The 15,023-nt window shown below is 53.8% G+C and overlaps 1 protein-coding gene across 21 annotated transcripts in view; it reads left to right on the forward strand.

The window, feature by feature from the left end:
* Positions 1-15,023, forward strand: part of Ncor2 (nuclear receptor corepressor 2) — a 155,753-nt gene that overhangs the window by 61,735 nt on the left and 78,995 nt on the right. For all 21 annotated transcript variants that reach the window (XM_087903637.1, XM_087903632.1, XM_085678758.2 and 18 more), the window contains 4 exons: positions 2,629-2,808; positions 4,855-4,968; positions 7,855-7,911; positions 12,581-12,633. In XM_087903637.1, coding sequence (XP_087759763.1) covers positions 2,629-2,808; positions 4,855-4,968; positions 7,855-7,911; positions 12,581-12,633 — 404 coding nt within the window. The remainder of the gene's footprint in view (positions 1-2,628; positions 2,809-4,854; positions 4,969-7,854; positions 7,912-12,580; positions 12,634-15,023) is intronic.

Genomic DNA, 15,023 nt, shown 5'->3' on the forward strand with positions numbered 1-15,023 from the left:
CTTCTGTTGTTCCCCTAACTCTGGTCTGGTACCTGCTGCTGTGTCTGGCTTGGCTGGCCACAGACCTCTGTTGGAACTGGAAGAAATCAGCCTTGGGTTCCCCTTCCCAGGCCTTTTGTGACAGGTCTTTATGTCAGAAATTGAACATTTTTTACTGTTCCCTTGAAGCCTTCTGCCTAGGCATGGGACAAGGCAGAGTGACTGACTCAGTGGAGTCTGGCTTCCTGACTGGGGAGAGTCTGACTGACAAACCGACAAACTGACTGAAGGTCTGAGGAGAGTCTGGGGAGAGAACGAAACTGCCACCTGGTTTCTTGGTTGGGTTCAGGGCTTGTCTGTCCTCAGGCTTGGGACCCACAGGAGGGTGAACAAGCAAAGTCTCCTAACACTTAGAGGCTGCCCTGCCAGGTGCCCTTAGTTTATCTTGGCATGCCGGGCACTGGTCTGCATCTGTTAAGGAACCAGTAGGGTTGTTTCTCCTGGTCAGGTGTCGATCCCCACCCTGTCTGTCATCCTCCTGGAAAGATCCCTACATCTGTGAAGGAGTCATTCGAATGGCTTCTCCCAGCCCTGTAGACTGTCTTGGTGGGTGGAATCTCCCCGCCTCTGGATGTTTCTGTGATTGTGTCTCACAGTCCATGGCCTTTGTTCTTGTGGCCTATTATGTGGGAGTGTTTAGATCAGGCAGCGGAGACCTGCTGTGTGTGTGTGCGCTATGGGGGGTGTGGGCTGGGTCATTTCAGGCCTGGTCCCAAGGAGGAGCTGCCATGAAAGACAGCCTGAGCCAGCTGGTCCAGGAAGTGGGGCTCAGCCACATGGTGTGGCTGGTGTTGTCAGCTGCGTCTTCTGTGTGTGCTGCGTCAGACGGAACCTTGTGTAGCTGGCTTGGCTTTGGAGCCCATCCTGCACTGCAGGGAGTTTGGTCCATGGTTTCAGGTTTCTCACCCCCCCTCCCCCTTCTGCTTATGGGGAATAGCAGAGAGGATGATGTGGCCACCGGCTCAGGATCATACTTGCTGCCACCTTCTGTTTTGAGATGCACATTGAGACAGTTCTCTGGAGGATTCTGTTGGGAGGAGAACCTGAAGTCCCCAGTGTGCCATGTCCCTCTGTCATCATGTTTTATTTGGCCACAGGAGGCCAGAGGCAAAGTGCTGGGCTGGGAGCAAGCTAATGGGGACGGAGACTCCTAAGGAGGAGGACACATAGGAGTTGTAGGCCTTTCTAGTCGCAGGAGTGGTAGGAGTGGGGGTAGGTGGGGCACCTGGTTGCCCAGGCTGCAGTTGTTCCCGGGAATAAAGTGTCCTGTGTCCGTAGAGTGCAGCTGCGTGGGGGTGGGGAGCAGCCACTGGCTTTGCCTGGCCATGTCTGCCAACAGCTGCTGCTTTGGCCTAGAGGGGAGCAGGGTGCGGCTGGCATTGCTGGGAGCCAGGGCAGGGAGAGTTTTCTTGCCTATGCTGTTCAGAGGTAACTGTGCCAGACTCCGGGCTGACATTTTGGATGCGCCAAGACGCACGACTCCCTGTGGAGGTGAAGTTACTGCTGTCTCTCTCTCTCCCCATTGTACAGATAGGACACTGAGGCAGACAGCACCCACGCACTATCTGAGGTCACAGAGCTGGGTCCTACAGAGCGGGCCTGGGATCTGAGCCCAGTGTTATATAGAAGAGAACTGGGCGGTTTTCCTGACCCCTTTGTTCCCAGAGCATCCGGTTCAGCCTGGGTGGTCCCTGACTCTAGCTAGAGAACAGAGGAAACCATGGAGGAGCCAGGTGCAGGGCCATGTGTGAGGTACACAGTTCAGCCTCAGGGAGGAGTGGCTCTCAGCAGCCCCGATGAAAGATTCCCACAGTGAAAAAGAGCCAGGTGTGGTGGCACAGGACCGTCATCCCTGTGTGGGGGAGACTGAGCCAGGAGGATCTCAAGTTCAGGGACGTGCTGGGCAGCAGGGAGAGAAGGCTCAGCAGCTAGGAGGATTTGTAGAAGACCTAGGTTTGCTTTCCAGCACCCATGTGACTCACAACTGTTTGTACCCCCAGCGCCAGGGGTTCTGACCCCTCCTTCGACCTCCAGAAAGACTATGCGTGCATGTGGTACATGTGGAAAAACACTCATAAAATAAAACAAATCTTGAAAAGATTGAGAGTAAAAAAACGATATAGGTAATAGGTTCATGGTAGATGCTCGCTTAGCAAACATAGAGCCCCAGGTTCCGACTCTGTTGCTCCTGTGTTGTGATGGTGTGCTTTCTGAAGAGCTGACTGACTGCTCCAGTTCAGGTCTACAGCCTGCTTGCATACACTGTCATGTGTCTGTGGAGAGCATATGGAGCTGGGCCGCAGGGGTCACTGTTGGTCTTGTTTCTCTTCTGGGGGAATAGGAGAGATACGACCAGGAGGAGGTAGTAGAGACCGTCATTGCTCAGGTGACATGGTAGCCTCCTCGGTTTTGCCTTTAGAGAACATCGCCATGGGAAGGGTGGCCAAGACCAGACAAGAAGGCAGGCTCCACATACAGAGCTGTGATTGCTTGGCATAGGAAGTTGGTGTGCTACAGCCTGAAGTCATGGCTGGAAAAGAGGTGTCAGGGTCACTTGGGTGACCACACTCTGCTACTGTCCACCTACAGGACCGTAGCTTGGCGGGCAAGCTGGAGCCTGTGTCGCCCCCCAGTCCGCCTCACGCAGACCCCGAGCTGGATCTGGCCCCATCTCGGCTATCCAAGGAGGAATTGATCCAGAACATGGACCGTGTGGACCGTGAGATCACCATGGTGGAGCAGCAGATCTCCAAGCTGAAGAAGAAGCAGGTGAGTAGTGGGGGCAGGAGGGGCACTGCAGTGGAGGCAGGGACCAGGGCCACATCCCTAGGTGCCCTCAGCCATGTGGTTTGCTGGTTTTTTGGGGACGTGTCTAGAAGCCCCTGGATTGGGCACATCAGGCTAACACACCTCCAGCAGAGAGTCCAGAGCCTGTTGGGAACCAAGGCTTCCTGGAAGAGGCACCTCGAGCTGCCCAGGGTGGAGAAGGAGCCTTAGACTGTTCCTTGCATGAATAGATGAATGGAATCTGGGAGCAGGACAGTGAGGGCTCCCAAGATGGTGGCTCAGAATCCCAGGGTAAGGCTGGGTTCTGGTGCAGTCAGGTCAGCCATGCCAGGCTGATGGAGAACTCAAGACCTTCCAAACATCTTTATAGGTATGCAGTGTCACTGCCAGGCCACACTGAACAAGACACTGAGGGCCAGAGGGGTGCAGTGACTCTGGAGCCCAGAGTGATGGGACTAAGGTCTGACATCAGGCTTGAGAGGTGTGCTGTCTTAGTGTTTTCTTCTGGCTCCTGGGGAGGAACTTCACCCTTCCTGCCTGTTAGGTTTCCTGAATTCAGTTTTTGGCTGGAATGTGAGAGCCACCACCAGGGGTCACTGTAGGACTAAAGCAGTTTCTGCTCACCGTTCCTGCCTCATCTTCTCTCTATTGGGGCCATGAACCTCTGCTCCCATGTGACTGAACATGCCAGCTTTATATGTGCACACAGGCAGAGTGGAGCATGCTCCAATAGCATCCATGGCTCCTTTTATAGGTCATTGCAGCAGGCATTAATGAGCCTCTTGTGTAGTCTGAGATCCGTGCCTTGAACTCTTTGATCTTCATTTCTCTCTTTGAGGTAAAGCTGACAGCAGCAGCAGGAAGGGATGGCAGGTATGAGGGAATGAAGGAGAAGTCCAGTGTGAAGACACACACCTGTGCTGGTGATGATGATGATGATGATGATGATGATGATGATGTTGGTGATGATGATGGTGACTGCTGGTGATGATGATGGTGGTGGTGGTGGAGGAGGAGATTCTGATGATGGTGATAGTTGGGGTGACAATAAAGGTGGTGGTGATGGTGGCAGTGGTGATGATGATGATGATGATGATGGTTGTGATGGGTAAGGGTGGTGATAAGTATAATGGTAGTGGTGAGGGTGGTACCATAATGATTTTGATAGTTATGATGGTGATGATGTTGATCATGGTGGTAGCAATGGTGATGTTGGTGATGGTGGTCTTTGTGATAGTGATGGGTGGTGGTGATGATCACGGTGGTAATGATAATAATGGTGGTGACGATGGTGGCTATAATGGTGATGATGGGGATGGGGATGGTTGTAGTTGTGTTGATGGTGGCAATGATGGTGTTGATCATGGTGATGAAGATGATTATGATACTGATGATGGTGTGACCACGATGATGGTGGTCATGGCACGGCCATGATGGTGGTGGTGATGGTGTAATGGAAGGCTCTGTCTGGTGAGAATTCTTTCTGCCTACCCTAGCACTCTCCACATACTTCCTGGTTTAGCCTTCAGAAGATTAGGATGTCTTCTTTCCCAAGGGAGGACTGGAAGGTTCAGAGACATTATGTAGCATCCCAAGGCTGAGTGGTTGGTTGTAAGGGTCAGAAGTAGTGTTCCAGGCTGAGGGCTTCACTCTTTCTGCAGCTTCTCCCGGAGCCGTGGAGCTCGCAGTGGTGGTGGTGGGTAAGAAGGGCTGCCCCTTGCAAATACAGAAGTGTTCTACATATGTGGCCTCATTAGTCCTCATTGCAGCCCAGGGGAGAATTGAGGAATTGTGCACCTCTCCCTACCTCCCACTCCTGCTCCATCTCTGGGGCAGGATCTGAACCCAGAAAGCCTGGTCCAAACTGGATACACAGCCCAGGGAGTCTGGCCAAGGAGGGCACAGAGTCTCTGGGTGACTCACAGGAAATGGCGATCAGCCTGACTTCCTGTGTGTGGCTGCGGGCAAGGGGGGGAGCAGCGCCTCAGCTTCCGGCCTGTACCGCTCACACTGTCCCCTTCCCCACAGCAACAGTTGGAGGAGGAGGCCGCCAAGCCGCCCGAGCCCGAGAAACCGGTGTCGCCACCACCCATAGAATCAAAGCACCGCAGCCTGGTCCAGATCATCTACGACGAGAACCGGGTATGCCCTTCAGGAGCAAATAGGTGGGGAGGACGCTGCATGACATAGGTGTCACCTCACACATGCTCAGCAGATCCAGGGACACACTTGGTGATACCAATATCTTTATACTGATAGTTAGCTGCCTGGCCATCCTAGGAAGGTGTGCGTGGTAGGCTCAGACCAGACCGGGGTGGGTGGGGGCATGGGGAGTGACTTGTTCAGAGCCACACAGCTGAGATATGGTAGACACGAGATTTGAACCATGCTTGTGAGCTGCAGGGTTTGATTCTCAGCCTCAGCCTCTGCTGCCACAGACTCCTCTGCTTTGCTAGTGAGCTGCTGACGCCTGACACCTGGTGGGTGGAAGGGATGCTCCTGTCTCTACCCCTCTGGAACCTTCTGATTGGCTGATTCTCTGGAGACCTTTGGACTGCCTCCAACTCTATATCTGAGAGTAGGAAACCAAAGCCAGAGGAACCTGGGTAGGTTAGGCTCGTGCCTCAGGGTCTGTAGGAAGTAGGTAGGAGTTCTTTATTGCTAAGGAAGATACTAGGGCTCAGAGAGGGTAGGGGACTTGCCTGAGATTGCACAGCTGTTTAGATTTGGGGCTGGGACAAAGAACCAAGATTGAACTGGCCCGAGGAGCGGTGATCAGAGAAGTGGTTCTCTCCAGCTGCTGAACACATGTCCCCAAGGCCACCTTCCTGCTCCCTTCATGCTTCAAGTGAGGTCTCTCTGCATTTTCTTTCTAATCATGAACACCTCCCTGTTCCTGCTTTTGTACTTGCTTGAGGGCTGCATCACAGCCAGTTACAGCAGGGATTGGTGTGTGTGGGGTAATACCTATAATACCCTGTTGTTCCTCTGCCTAAGCTAGGCCTGGAGCTGGCCTTACCTCCCCAGCTTCCCTTGAGGAATGGCAGGGCCTGGCGCTCCCTGGGATCAATAGGATTAAATTTTAATCCCCCTTCCTTCCCACAAAGAGGCAGGACAAGGACTTGCCTCTAATGCTCTGTCCTGGTAGCCAGAGCTGGCTCAGGGGTTGGGCCAGATCCAGAGCTAGTTTGCCTTCCTTGATTGGGTTGTGTCCCTGTGACCTCTGACCTCCTGGCTAACAGGCGTCTGTAGTCTGAGGCTGGCCTACTCGATCTCCAGGTTGCCCTAATCACCCTTGGGTGAGACTGGTTCAGCTCTAATGAGTGGGTACCAGCATCTGCAGTGACCTGGCCTTGTCTCCACATAAGGGTTAGGGACCTGCTGTATGCCAGGGCTGGTGTTAGTGTGGCAGCCGAGTGCCTGTTGTGTGCCAGTGTGGTGAGAGGACAGGGCAGTGTAGGTCCACTGAGAGCCCTGTGGTCCTGTTCTGAAGCAGGTGGGAGGGGTTCAGTGAAGCCTGGTTGATTAGGCTGCTGCCTTATCCTGATCAGGGGTGTATACCTGGCAGGGCAGGTACCTCCCTGGAGCCCCCATCTCGTGACTGTCCCTGTCTAGTGTGCAAGCAAACCAGGCATAAGGTCAGATGAGGGTAGTGTAGTCTCAGATTTGGGGATGTTGAGACCTGTCTGGGTGGAAGAGCCTGGCAGGTGGCTGGGACTGCATGGGAAGCAGGAAAGAGGCGGGGTCCTGAAGTGGCTAGACCTGGAGTGCTTGGGATAAGCAGGGCCATAGGAGGTCAGGGCCCCCAGCCGTCTTATCTGGGAAAGGGTAGCTTCAGCTCCCAGGGTGGCAGAAGATGGTGAGGGGGGAGTGCATGTCACTGCCTCTGTGTTCCCAGCCACCATTTCTGGGTATCCCCCTGTCCCTGAGAAGGGACAGCAGACTTGCCCCTTAGCACCTTGTAACACATCCTTATACAAATTGTGGGTCTAGCCACCTTAGTGGGTACGGTTTACAGGGCACAGGATTGCCTAGGACCCCCAGATCCAAGATCCTGCTCCAGCTGTGTGAAGCACAGTTCCTGGGGACTCCTCTGTGTTTGACGCCACCCCTTTTACCAAAACACAGAGTTCCTGCTTTATAATACACACCAAGATACCATAGTTGAACGAGTGTTGGTTCAGCCCCCGATCTTGTGCCCTGGCCACACCCTGAGGCTGTTGATCTTAGGGTCCCAGATTGGCACAAAGGATTCAAGAGTGGGGTGCTGTTCCTGGTTAGCTGGACCTTAGCTCTCAGCAGAGGTCAGACTAGTTGCCAACTGAAGCCCACCCACGACCCACTGCCCCTGCTGGGTGCTGGTAGATTGAGGTTGTCTAGCCTCAGCTGGTTCTGTGGGGTACTGCTCTTGGGTAATGATGGTGACTTCTATGACACCCTGAATTTCCTTCAACACCTGCCTGGTCACTCTGTTTTCTTTCACATGGGTTCAGGCTTCTCTAGCCGCTTCTGTATCCCCTATTCTAGCCCTTGTGCCCCCCATTCACTCCCTGCTTCCTGTGAGTCGGTCCTGGTGGTCCCAGTCTGGGCAGACAGCCAGACGGAGGCACAATGTTGTCTTCATGTGTTGGCCTGAGAGGACGAGATCCAGCCTATTGAGGGGTGCCCCCACAGCCATGGGGCCCTCTGCAGCACGCTTCTGTTTTCCTAATGAGTCCTGGTTTGTGAAGGGAGGGGACAGAGACCAGACATAGTCATTCTATTGTGAGACGGGATCCTAGACGGCTCTGGTATCCCCTTCCCCCGCACTGGCTCTGAGGTCAGCAGACGCTCGAGGCATCCAAGCCTGGCAGAAGGTAGCGGGTGAGGCTGTAGCCTGGTCAGCCTTGGTCAGACCCTTAGCTGCGGCCAACCTGGGACTTCTACAGGGTTAACAGGGATCCTTCATGCAGATTGGGCGTTCCAGAGGCACTGGTACCAGTCTGCTTCAAGTCCTCTTTTAATTTCACTCTTCTCTTTGCCCTGCAGAAGAAAGCAGAAGCTGCGCATCGGATCCTGGAAGGTCTGGGGCCCCAGGTGGAGCTGGTGAGCTGTGGTGGCTTGGCTGGGCAGGCTGGGTAGGCTGGGAAGAGTAGGGTGGAGGAATGGGGTCTGGCAGCAGGTGTTGGGTGGGGGAAGGAGGAGTTGGAAGGAGGAGGGGGAAGTCATGTACTGCCCAGCGCTGTCCCCAGAGGGAGGCAGGAAGCAACACCTCCTGATAAGGATGCTGACAGATAACTGAGTGGCTGCTGGGCAGTGAGCCTGTCTCTGCCTCTGAAGCCTGAAGCTGGCTCGCCACTCTAGCTCCGCATGAGAGTCCATCCAGTGGTTAACTGGTCTGAATTCCCTTCACTGAGCTTGATGGCTGTGTAACCCTCTGTAAGACTCTTGACTTCTCAGTGCTTCTGCCTGGGACAGTGCCTGCCTGTGGTGGGAAGGGTGGCCATGACTGCAATGATTATTATCATTGTCCTGCTGGTCTCAACTGTGTCGTAGCAGGGTGGGAAGCAGCCCAGCATCAGGGGAGCTGTTGGAAGGGGTGATGCAGAAGGGGCTGCCCCCTACTGCCCAAATCTGCCCCGGTGGTACAGAATTAGATCACATCGGCTGCAGGTGGCAGGTTTTGCTGGTGCATCGGTGCATGGAGTGGATGTGGGTCTCTGATGTGTGCAAGTGCACTTGGGGTACACATGAGTCCTGGGCACTGTGTTCTTGCTGAAGGCTGTGGGGAGGGGGCCCCCTGGCTGGGTCCATGCTGCACCCTAACAGTCTATTCCCAAAGAATCTGGAGCAGACAGATGGGTGCTGACATCCTGTATTGCCTGTGGTGGGCTCTGTGACCCCATCTTGCACCTGGGACCTGGGCATTGCTACTGTGCCACCACTGGGTGTCTCGCTATCTTCATACACTCGTCACCGAGCTGTGCCACCCGCCGCACAGTTCAGCCTTTCAGTTGCGTGTAATGGTCCAAAGGAGCCCTGTGTCCCTGCTCTTGGTCCTTCTGGACCTCTGAATGGAACCATGCAGCCTTTTGTACTCCCTCCTTTCTGCCTCCCCCAGCCCCAGCATCGGGTGCTCGTGTTCTCCTCCCCTGCTGCCAGCAGCGGCTCTTCATCCCTTTTCAGAACTGCAGCATATTCCATTGTTTCTGGACTGCATTTTATCTTTCCGTCCTCAGTTGATGATGTTGGGTGACCTTTTGTTTTTTGCGTCTACTGGGAATGAAGCCACACCGCAAGAGCAGGAGCAAGCAGTGTTTGTCTTTCTTGAGTCTGTGCCTTGGAGTAGAGTAGCTGGCACCTGTGTTGTTGTTTTTTTTTTTCCCTATGGAAGTTCCTGGCTGGTTTCTAAGGTGGCTGCTCCACTGTGTCTTCCATCAGTGAGTGCATCTCGCCTGTTTCCCTTTTCTGCCATTCTTTCCTCTTTATTTCTGATAGATTTCGGGACTGTGTGTGTGTGTGTGTGTGTGTGTGTGTGTGTGTGTGTGTGTGTTTCTTTGTATGTGTTAGGCCTGAGGACATAATCCAGGAAGGGGGTCCATGACCTCTGTGCTTAGTGCTTGTAGCAATTGGTTCCTGGAGGTATTGGTATCTGGACTGGTGGGGGCACCTACTGTTGGGCACTTGCTGTGCTAGGTCTCTGGGTTTTGCCACCTTATTTTCTGGAAGAGGCTCAGGAAGTGTTGTGCTTTGCCCAACATATCCTCCACCCTCCCATCTCTCTCTCTCTCAGGGAAGGTGTGTGTCAGCTGTGAGTGTGACCAGGTCTTCACGGGGCTGCCATGTGTGTGCAGGGCTAACACTGTACTGACCTCCCAGGGTGCTGGTGATTGGTTATACTTTGGTCACTTGGGCCACCATGAATTCTGGTGCTGTGATAAAACACTTGGACCAAAAGCAGCTTAGGGAAGGAAAGGGTTTATTTCGGCTTCTATGACACAGTCTGTTATTGAGGGAAGTCAGGGCAGGGACTAAGTAGGAGCTTGAAGCAGAAACCGTGGAGGAACATTCTTTTGACTTTTTTGGCTTTCTCACAAGTTCCTGTTTAGCCATAGACAACCCAGGACCGCTTGCCTCGGGAGTGATGCTGACCTCAGTGGGTTGGGCCCTTCTGCATCAATTAGCAGTCCCCTCCAGGGGGAACAGGTTTTCCTCTCAGATCATCCTAGGTGGTGTCAGGTTGATAAAGTTAACCAGGACAGTCAGCTACTAAGTACATCCGGGAACCTTGGCACAGCAATGACAAGGTAGTGGCCATCTTGCCCTGTGTCCCAGAGGGAGAAAGAGAGGAGAGGGAGGTGGGGGCTTCAAGGTCTCTGTCTTGAGAGTCAGGGTACAGTTTGGAGATCTGTGTAGGCGTTGTATCTGTGACTCCTACGGCCCAGTGTATCCCAAGGGGGCCTGTGCTGTGCAGGGACGAGGCCGACCAGGTGGGAGGCGGTGGAGGGATGCTGGGGCCTCCCCTCTGCACAGCTGAGTCACTTGCTTCCTTCCTGCTCTGAGGCGTTATTCTGAGAGCCCAGTGTCCTTGTGGGCTGGGCTGTCACTCCATCTCTTAAAAGCTTGGTCACCCCAAAGCTGGCTTGCAGCCAGGCTGCAGGGTGTCTACGCCCACAGCTGGCCAGAGCTCCACTGTGCAGCTGTGACCATTGTCTAATGGGGAGGGCAGGGATGCTCTCACTGCAGCAGTGTGCAAGCCACCCGCTGTCCTTGTCCCTCCCCAGGTCCAGTCCTCTGTGAGGATGGTCTGAGAGTGTTGTCCCAGAGCTGAGCCCCCTTGGTGGCTTCTCTACAAGGTGTTCACTGGGGCAGCCGAGCCCCTCAGTGCCTAGGGCCACAGCTTTGTCCTCACTCCCCAGAAGGCGGATTAGGGTCTGTCCCCTATTGCCCTCTTGGGCGTGGGTGTTCCCTTTGTCCTTGCACGCTGGGAACACGTTTTGCTCGCTGCCCCATGGGGTCAGTGACCATGGCCTCCACCCCTTCCTGCCCCAGTAAGGCAGTTCACCATCTTTAAACCCAAACAATGGCAAACCTGTCAGTACATCTGGAATGTTCTAGGCTTCTCACATCCTGTGAGGTGGGTCCTCTGCTCTGTACCCATTTTCTAGATGAGGACATCCAGCCTTATCTGTTCCTGGAGCCCGAGGACAATGCCCACTCATATTGGCTTTTGTTTTATTGGCATTCGGGGGACACAGAGGATCAGGTGCTGCTGCCCTGAGTGTCAGGAAAGAACATTTTCATAGGCCCCCGACTCCTGCCCTTACAACCTCTTCATTCAGCAGTGTCAGCCCCTCCTCCCCTCTGGACAGTTTTGCAGCGAGTCTGACTGCTGGTCCTCTTGTTGCTTTATCCATTTTTCCCTTCCTAGACGAGGAATGCTTCCCCAATTCAGGCTGTGCGCCCATAGGAGGTGCTGGTCCGTGGTTTCTTATCACCAGGAGAGCAGTTGAGCCTGACTGAGCCCCTGGTGAGTTGCCATGGGATGTGAGAATTGGTGTCTTTGATGCTGGCCTGGGTGCAGGTGACAGGCCTTGTTTCTGAGCAGTAGGGGTCTATCAGGGGCAAGAGGCTGGTATGGTTCTCACACTGGTCCAGTGCTGTGTCTGCCACCTGTGGAAATTCTCCCACAGATCCTCATGTGTCTCTGTCTTGTCCAGGAACCCAGGACTTGACAAGGTTCTTGTAGGTGTGGGTGTGTAGTAAGGAAAGGGCATGGAAGGAGACGGGCAGGATCCAGCTGGGGCAATGGGGTGGAGTTCAGGCTATGGGCATATTTTACCATTGACCTCAAGCTTTCCATCTGTGCAGTGGGCTACGATCGCATTGTGAGCAATCACTCTGTAGCAAAGCAGGAGAATCAGTAGCTGGACACCTGTGGCCTTGGCTCTACAATCTGGAAGCCAGCAGAGACCTTTGGGAGGTAGTGGGCAGGTCCCCCCTCTGTCTGTGGCCTCTCCATGTCCTTCCAGCAGGCTGTGTGGACAGAGGAAGCTATTGCATGGAGGACACAGACCATTGGTGCACGCTGCCCTTGCTTTGCTCTTGAAACTCCGTTCTCCCATGTAGGTGGCCCTGGCTCGTGGGTCCCTGCTGAGGGAACCTATGGTGTCTTCAGCATTAGGTCCACCCATGTTCCTTCCATGTTTCTCTGATTTATATCTACTGCCACTGTGGCCACTGTGTGCACACGTGTACATGACCCAGGATTCGTGGGCATCTGGTATCTCAGGCTAGCTTTTTCTGGCTAGAGAGAGGCCGTGGTGGCCTGCTATTGGCCAATGGGTCGCTTGGCAGTTGGAGCTGAGCTCTGCAGAGGGTGTGTGTCTGTCTGTGCCTGCCACCCGCAGCCCTCAGCTTCTCACTCTTGGTTTGTTTTGGTCTTTGTGGTCCAGGGAAAAGGCCTTGTTAGCAGTAGGGCTGTGGGTTTTCATGGTGATCTAAATGCTAAGCCAACCCTAAGCATCTTGCAGATAAACTACTTTGCCTCGGATAGGAGCATGGCCTGGTCCCTGCAAGTGGGCCTGATAAAACAGTTTTCATTCAGCCTTTTTCTGGCCAGGTCCTCTGTTTCTCTGTATCCTTGATTATTCAGCCAGCAGACAGCTACTGGGGTTGAGGGTGCATGGTCTGGGTTCTGGCCGGTGACACTAGCCCCACGCCACCCTGTCACCCATCCCCTCCATCACTGATATACTTCTTTCTTCTCCTGCAGCCTCTGTACAACCAGCCGTCCGACACACGCCAGTACCATGAAAACATCAAAATGTGAGTCACTGCTGCCGTGGACCATCCCAGTCCTGGGGATCAGGATACCAGTAGGCAGTCTGGGTGGAAGTCCCCAGTTGAGTCAAGCCCAAGCTGGGGGTCAGAGCAGGCCTGGGACGGAGGGAGTGGCAGGTTGGGAACAGGGACTGGAGGCAGGAGGCCGTGGTGTCAGGAGACAGGCTAGGCAGGGGGCGCCGTTAGCTGTGGACTTCTGTGGAGCACACTCGTGTCTGAAGTGACTGTAAGCGCTATTCCAGAGGCCTCCTGAGCCATGTCTCAGTGATGGGTCTTTCCCCAGATGGAGGCGCCATATAGTGGGGTGCAGCAGGGATGCCAGGCTATGCTGGGGTTTGATGGCTGCTGTCCTTATGCTAGGGGAAGGTAGAACTCCTGGAAGGAGGCCTGCTTTAATGGGAGTGGCTCCCATCAGTGGGCTGTGGAAGAAACGCTTCTCATTATTCAGAAACAAAAAGGCAGACAGTCTGGAGCACATGGTGGTGTCGGGTCTGGGGAGAGCAGGAGGTGAGGGTGCTAGGGATGGTTGGAATAGTCGAGTTTGCAACTGTAGGCGTACATGGGTGATTGGTGGTGGCCTCAGAGTGTGGCTTGCTGGGCTCGATAGGTGGCGATATAGCCATCTGGCCAGTGTCCGGGAAGCTAGCGTCTCTCTTGGTTCTCAGGTGTCACGGATGCTGGGTTCTAGAAGGTCCCTGTGTGGCTTCTGGAGTTGTGTGTAGTCACACCCTGGCCACCCTTTTGTGTCTCCTGGAGTACTGACCCTGTGGGCCCTGCACCGGCCCTGCATTGGCCCTGCATTGTTGGGCCCAGCTGCTGCCGTGACTGTCTCTGTTGACTGGTGTCCCTTTACTGCCCAGGGCCCAGAGTCCTTCTGTTTCTCCTCTGTGTGGGTCCTGCCCAGCTGACCGGTCATGGGAAAGGGGCTGCAGAAGAGGGATGGTGACAGGCCATTGTAGGGGTTTGTCATAGTTGCTTTGGGGTCACAGCGGGGTGGAGGGCATGTGCCACCAAGCCTGGCTCTGGGACATCCATTTATTTACTCACTCACTCATTCACTTGCTGATGTCACCGAGTTCTAGTCTCACCCCGTGGAGTCTGGACACTATGGGCCTGTTTCCTGCTTTAGTTTTTCTGAGCAGTAGAGAAAAGGAAGGGGTTCAGTAACCAAGAAAATCTGTGCTCACTTTAGGCTTGCCCCGACCAACTTTCATGCCCTGACACTCCTGGGGTGGCTTTCTTTTTTTTTTCTTAATATTTATTTATTTATTATGTATACAATATTCTGTCTGTGTATATGTCTGCAGGCCAGAAGAGGGCACCAGATGTCATTTCAGATGGTTGTGAGCTACCATGTGGTTGCTGGGAATTGAACTCGGGACCTTTGGAAGAGCAGGCAATGCTCTTAACCACTGAGCCATCTCTCCAGCCCTCTTTTTTTGTTTTTTTGAAACAGGATTTCTCTGTGTAGCTTTGGAGCCTGTCCTGTAACTCGCTCTTGTAGACCAAGCTGGCCTCAAACTCACAGCGATCCGCCTGCCTCTGCCTCCCGAGTGCTGGGATTAAAGGCGTATGTCATCACTGTCTGGCAGGGTGAGTTGGGCCAATGTCTCAGTGGGTGAACAAGGTCTCCTGGCTAAACTGGAACCTCCTGAGTTCTGGGATTCCAGGATTTGCTGCCATACATAGCTGATGCAGCTGACGATCTTATAACTGGCAATGATTTTGTATAGCTTGTATTGCTTAAAGTATGTGATGTTTGTAGGGAGAGTTATGGAATGTTCCAGGTTATGGAAACAGCCATGGATTCAAGCCGTAGAGGTGTGTGCCCTGGGCAGCACAGGTGATGTTGGCCATAGCTAAGCTGTGACTTCACTTACCAGGGTAGAAATGGATTGGGTTTCTTTGGTGCCCTGTGGCTTTACTAGGCACTGCATCTGTCTGGGCATGGTGGCGTAGGCCTGTGGGCCCAGTGCTCTGAAGGCTGAGGTAGGAGGTTGGTGAGTTAAAAAGTAACCAGGCTACAAAGTAAGACCCCAGTGGCTTTAAACAAACAAACTTGAAGACACAAAGAAGGAAGGGAAGGGAGGGGCTCTGGTCTTGAGTCTACACTGGTTGGGGTGACCACCCCGCCGCACGATTCTAGGTATTAAGTCATAAACATAGCTCTGACGGAGTGAACTTTCTTAAATAAAGTCAGTTGTCTGTTTAGCAAGTTCATATGTGAGTGTATTATGAGCTTGGAGCGCTGAAGCTTGATGTAGGTGCCATTAACATCATGACCACTGTTGCCCGTTCCAGCCCTGTGCTGTTAAATGCACATAATCTTTCCATGAAGGAGTTCTGAGAAGAGAGGAAATGGAGTCATAGGAGAG

This window comes from Myodes glareolus, chromosome 2 (genome assembly GCF_982192425.1).
Source record: "Myodes glareolus chromosome 2, mMyoGla1.1, whole genome shotgun sequence".
NCBI lineage: Eukaryota > Metazoa > Chordata > Mammalia > Rodentia > Cricetidae > Myodes > Myodes glareolus.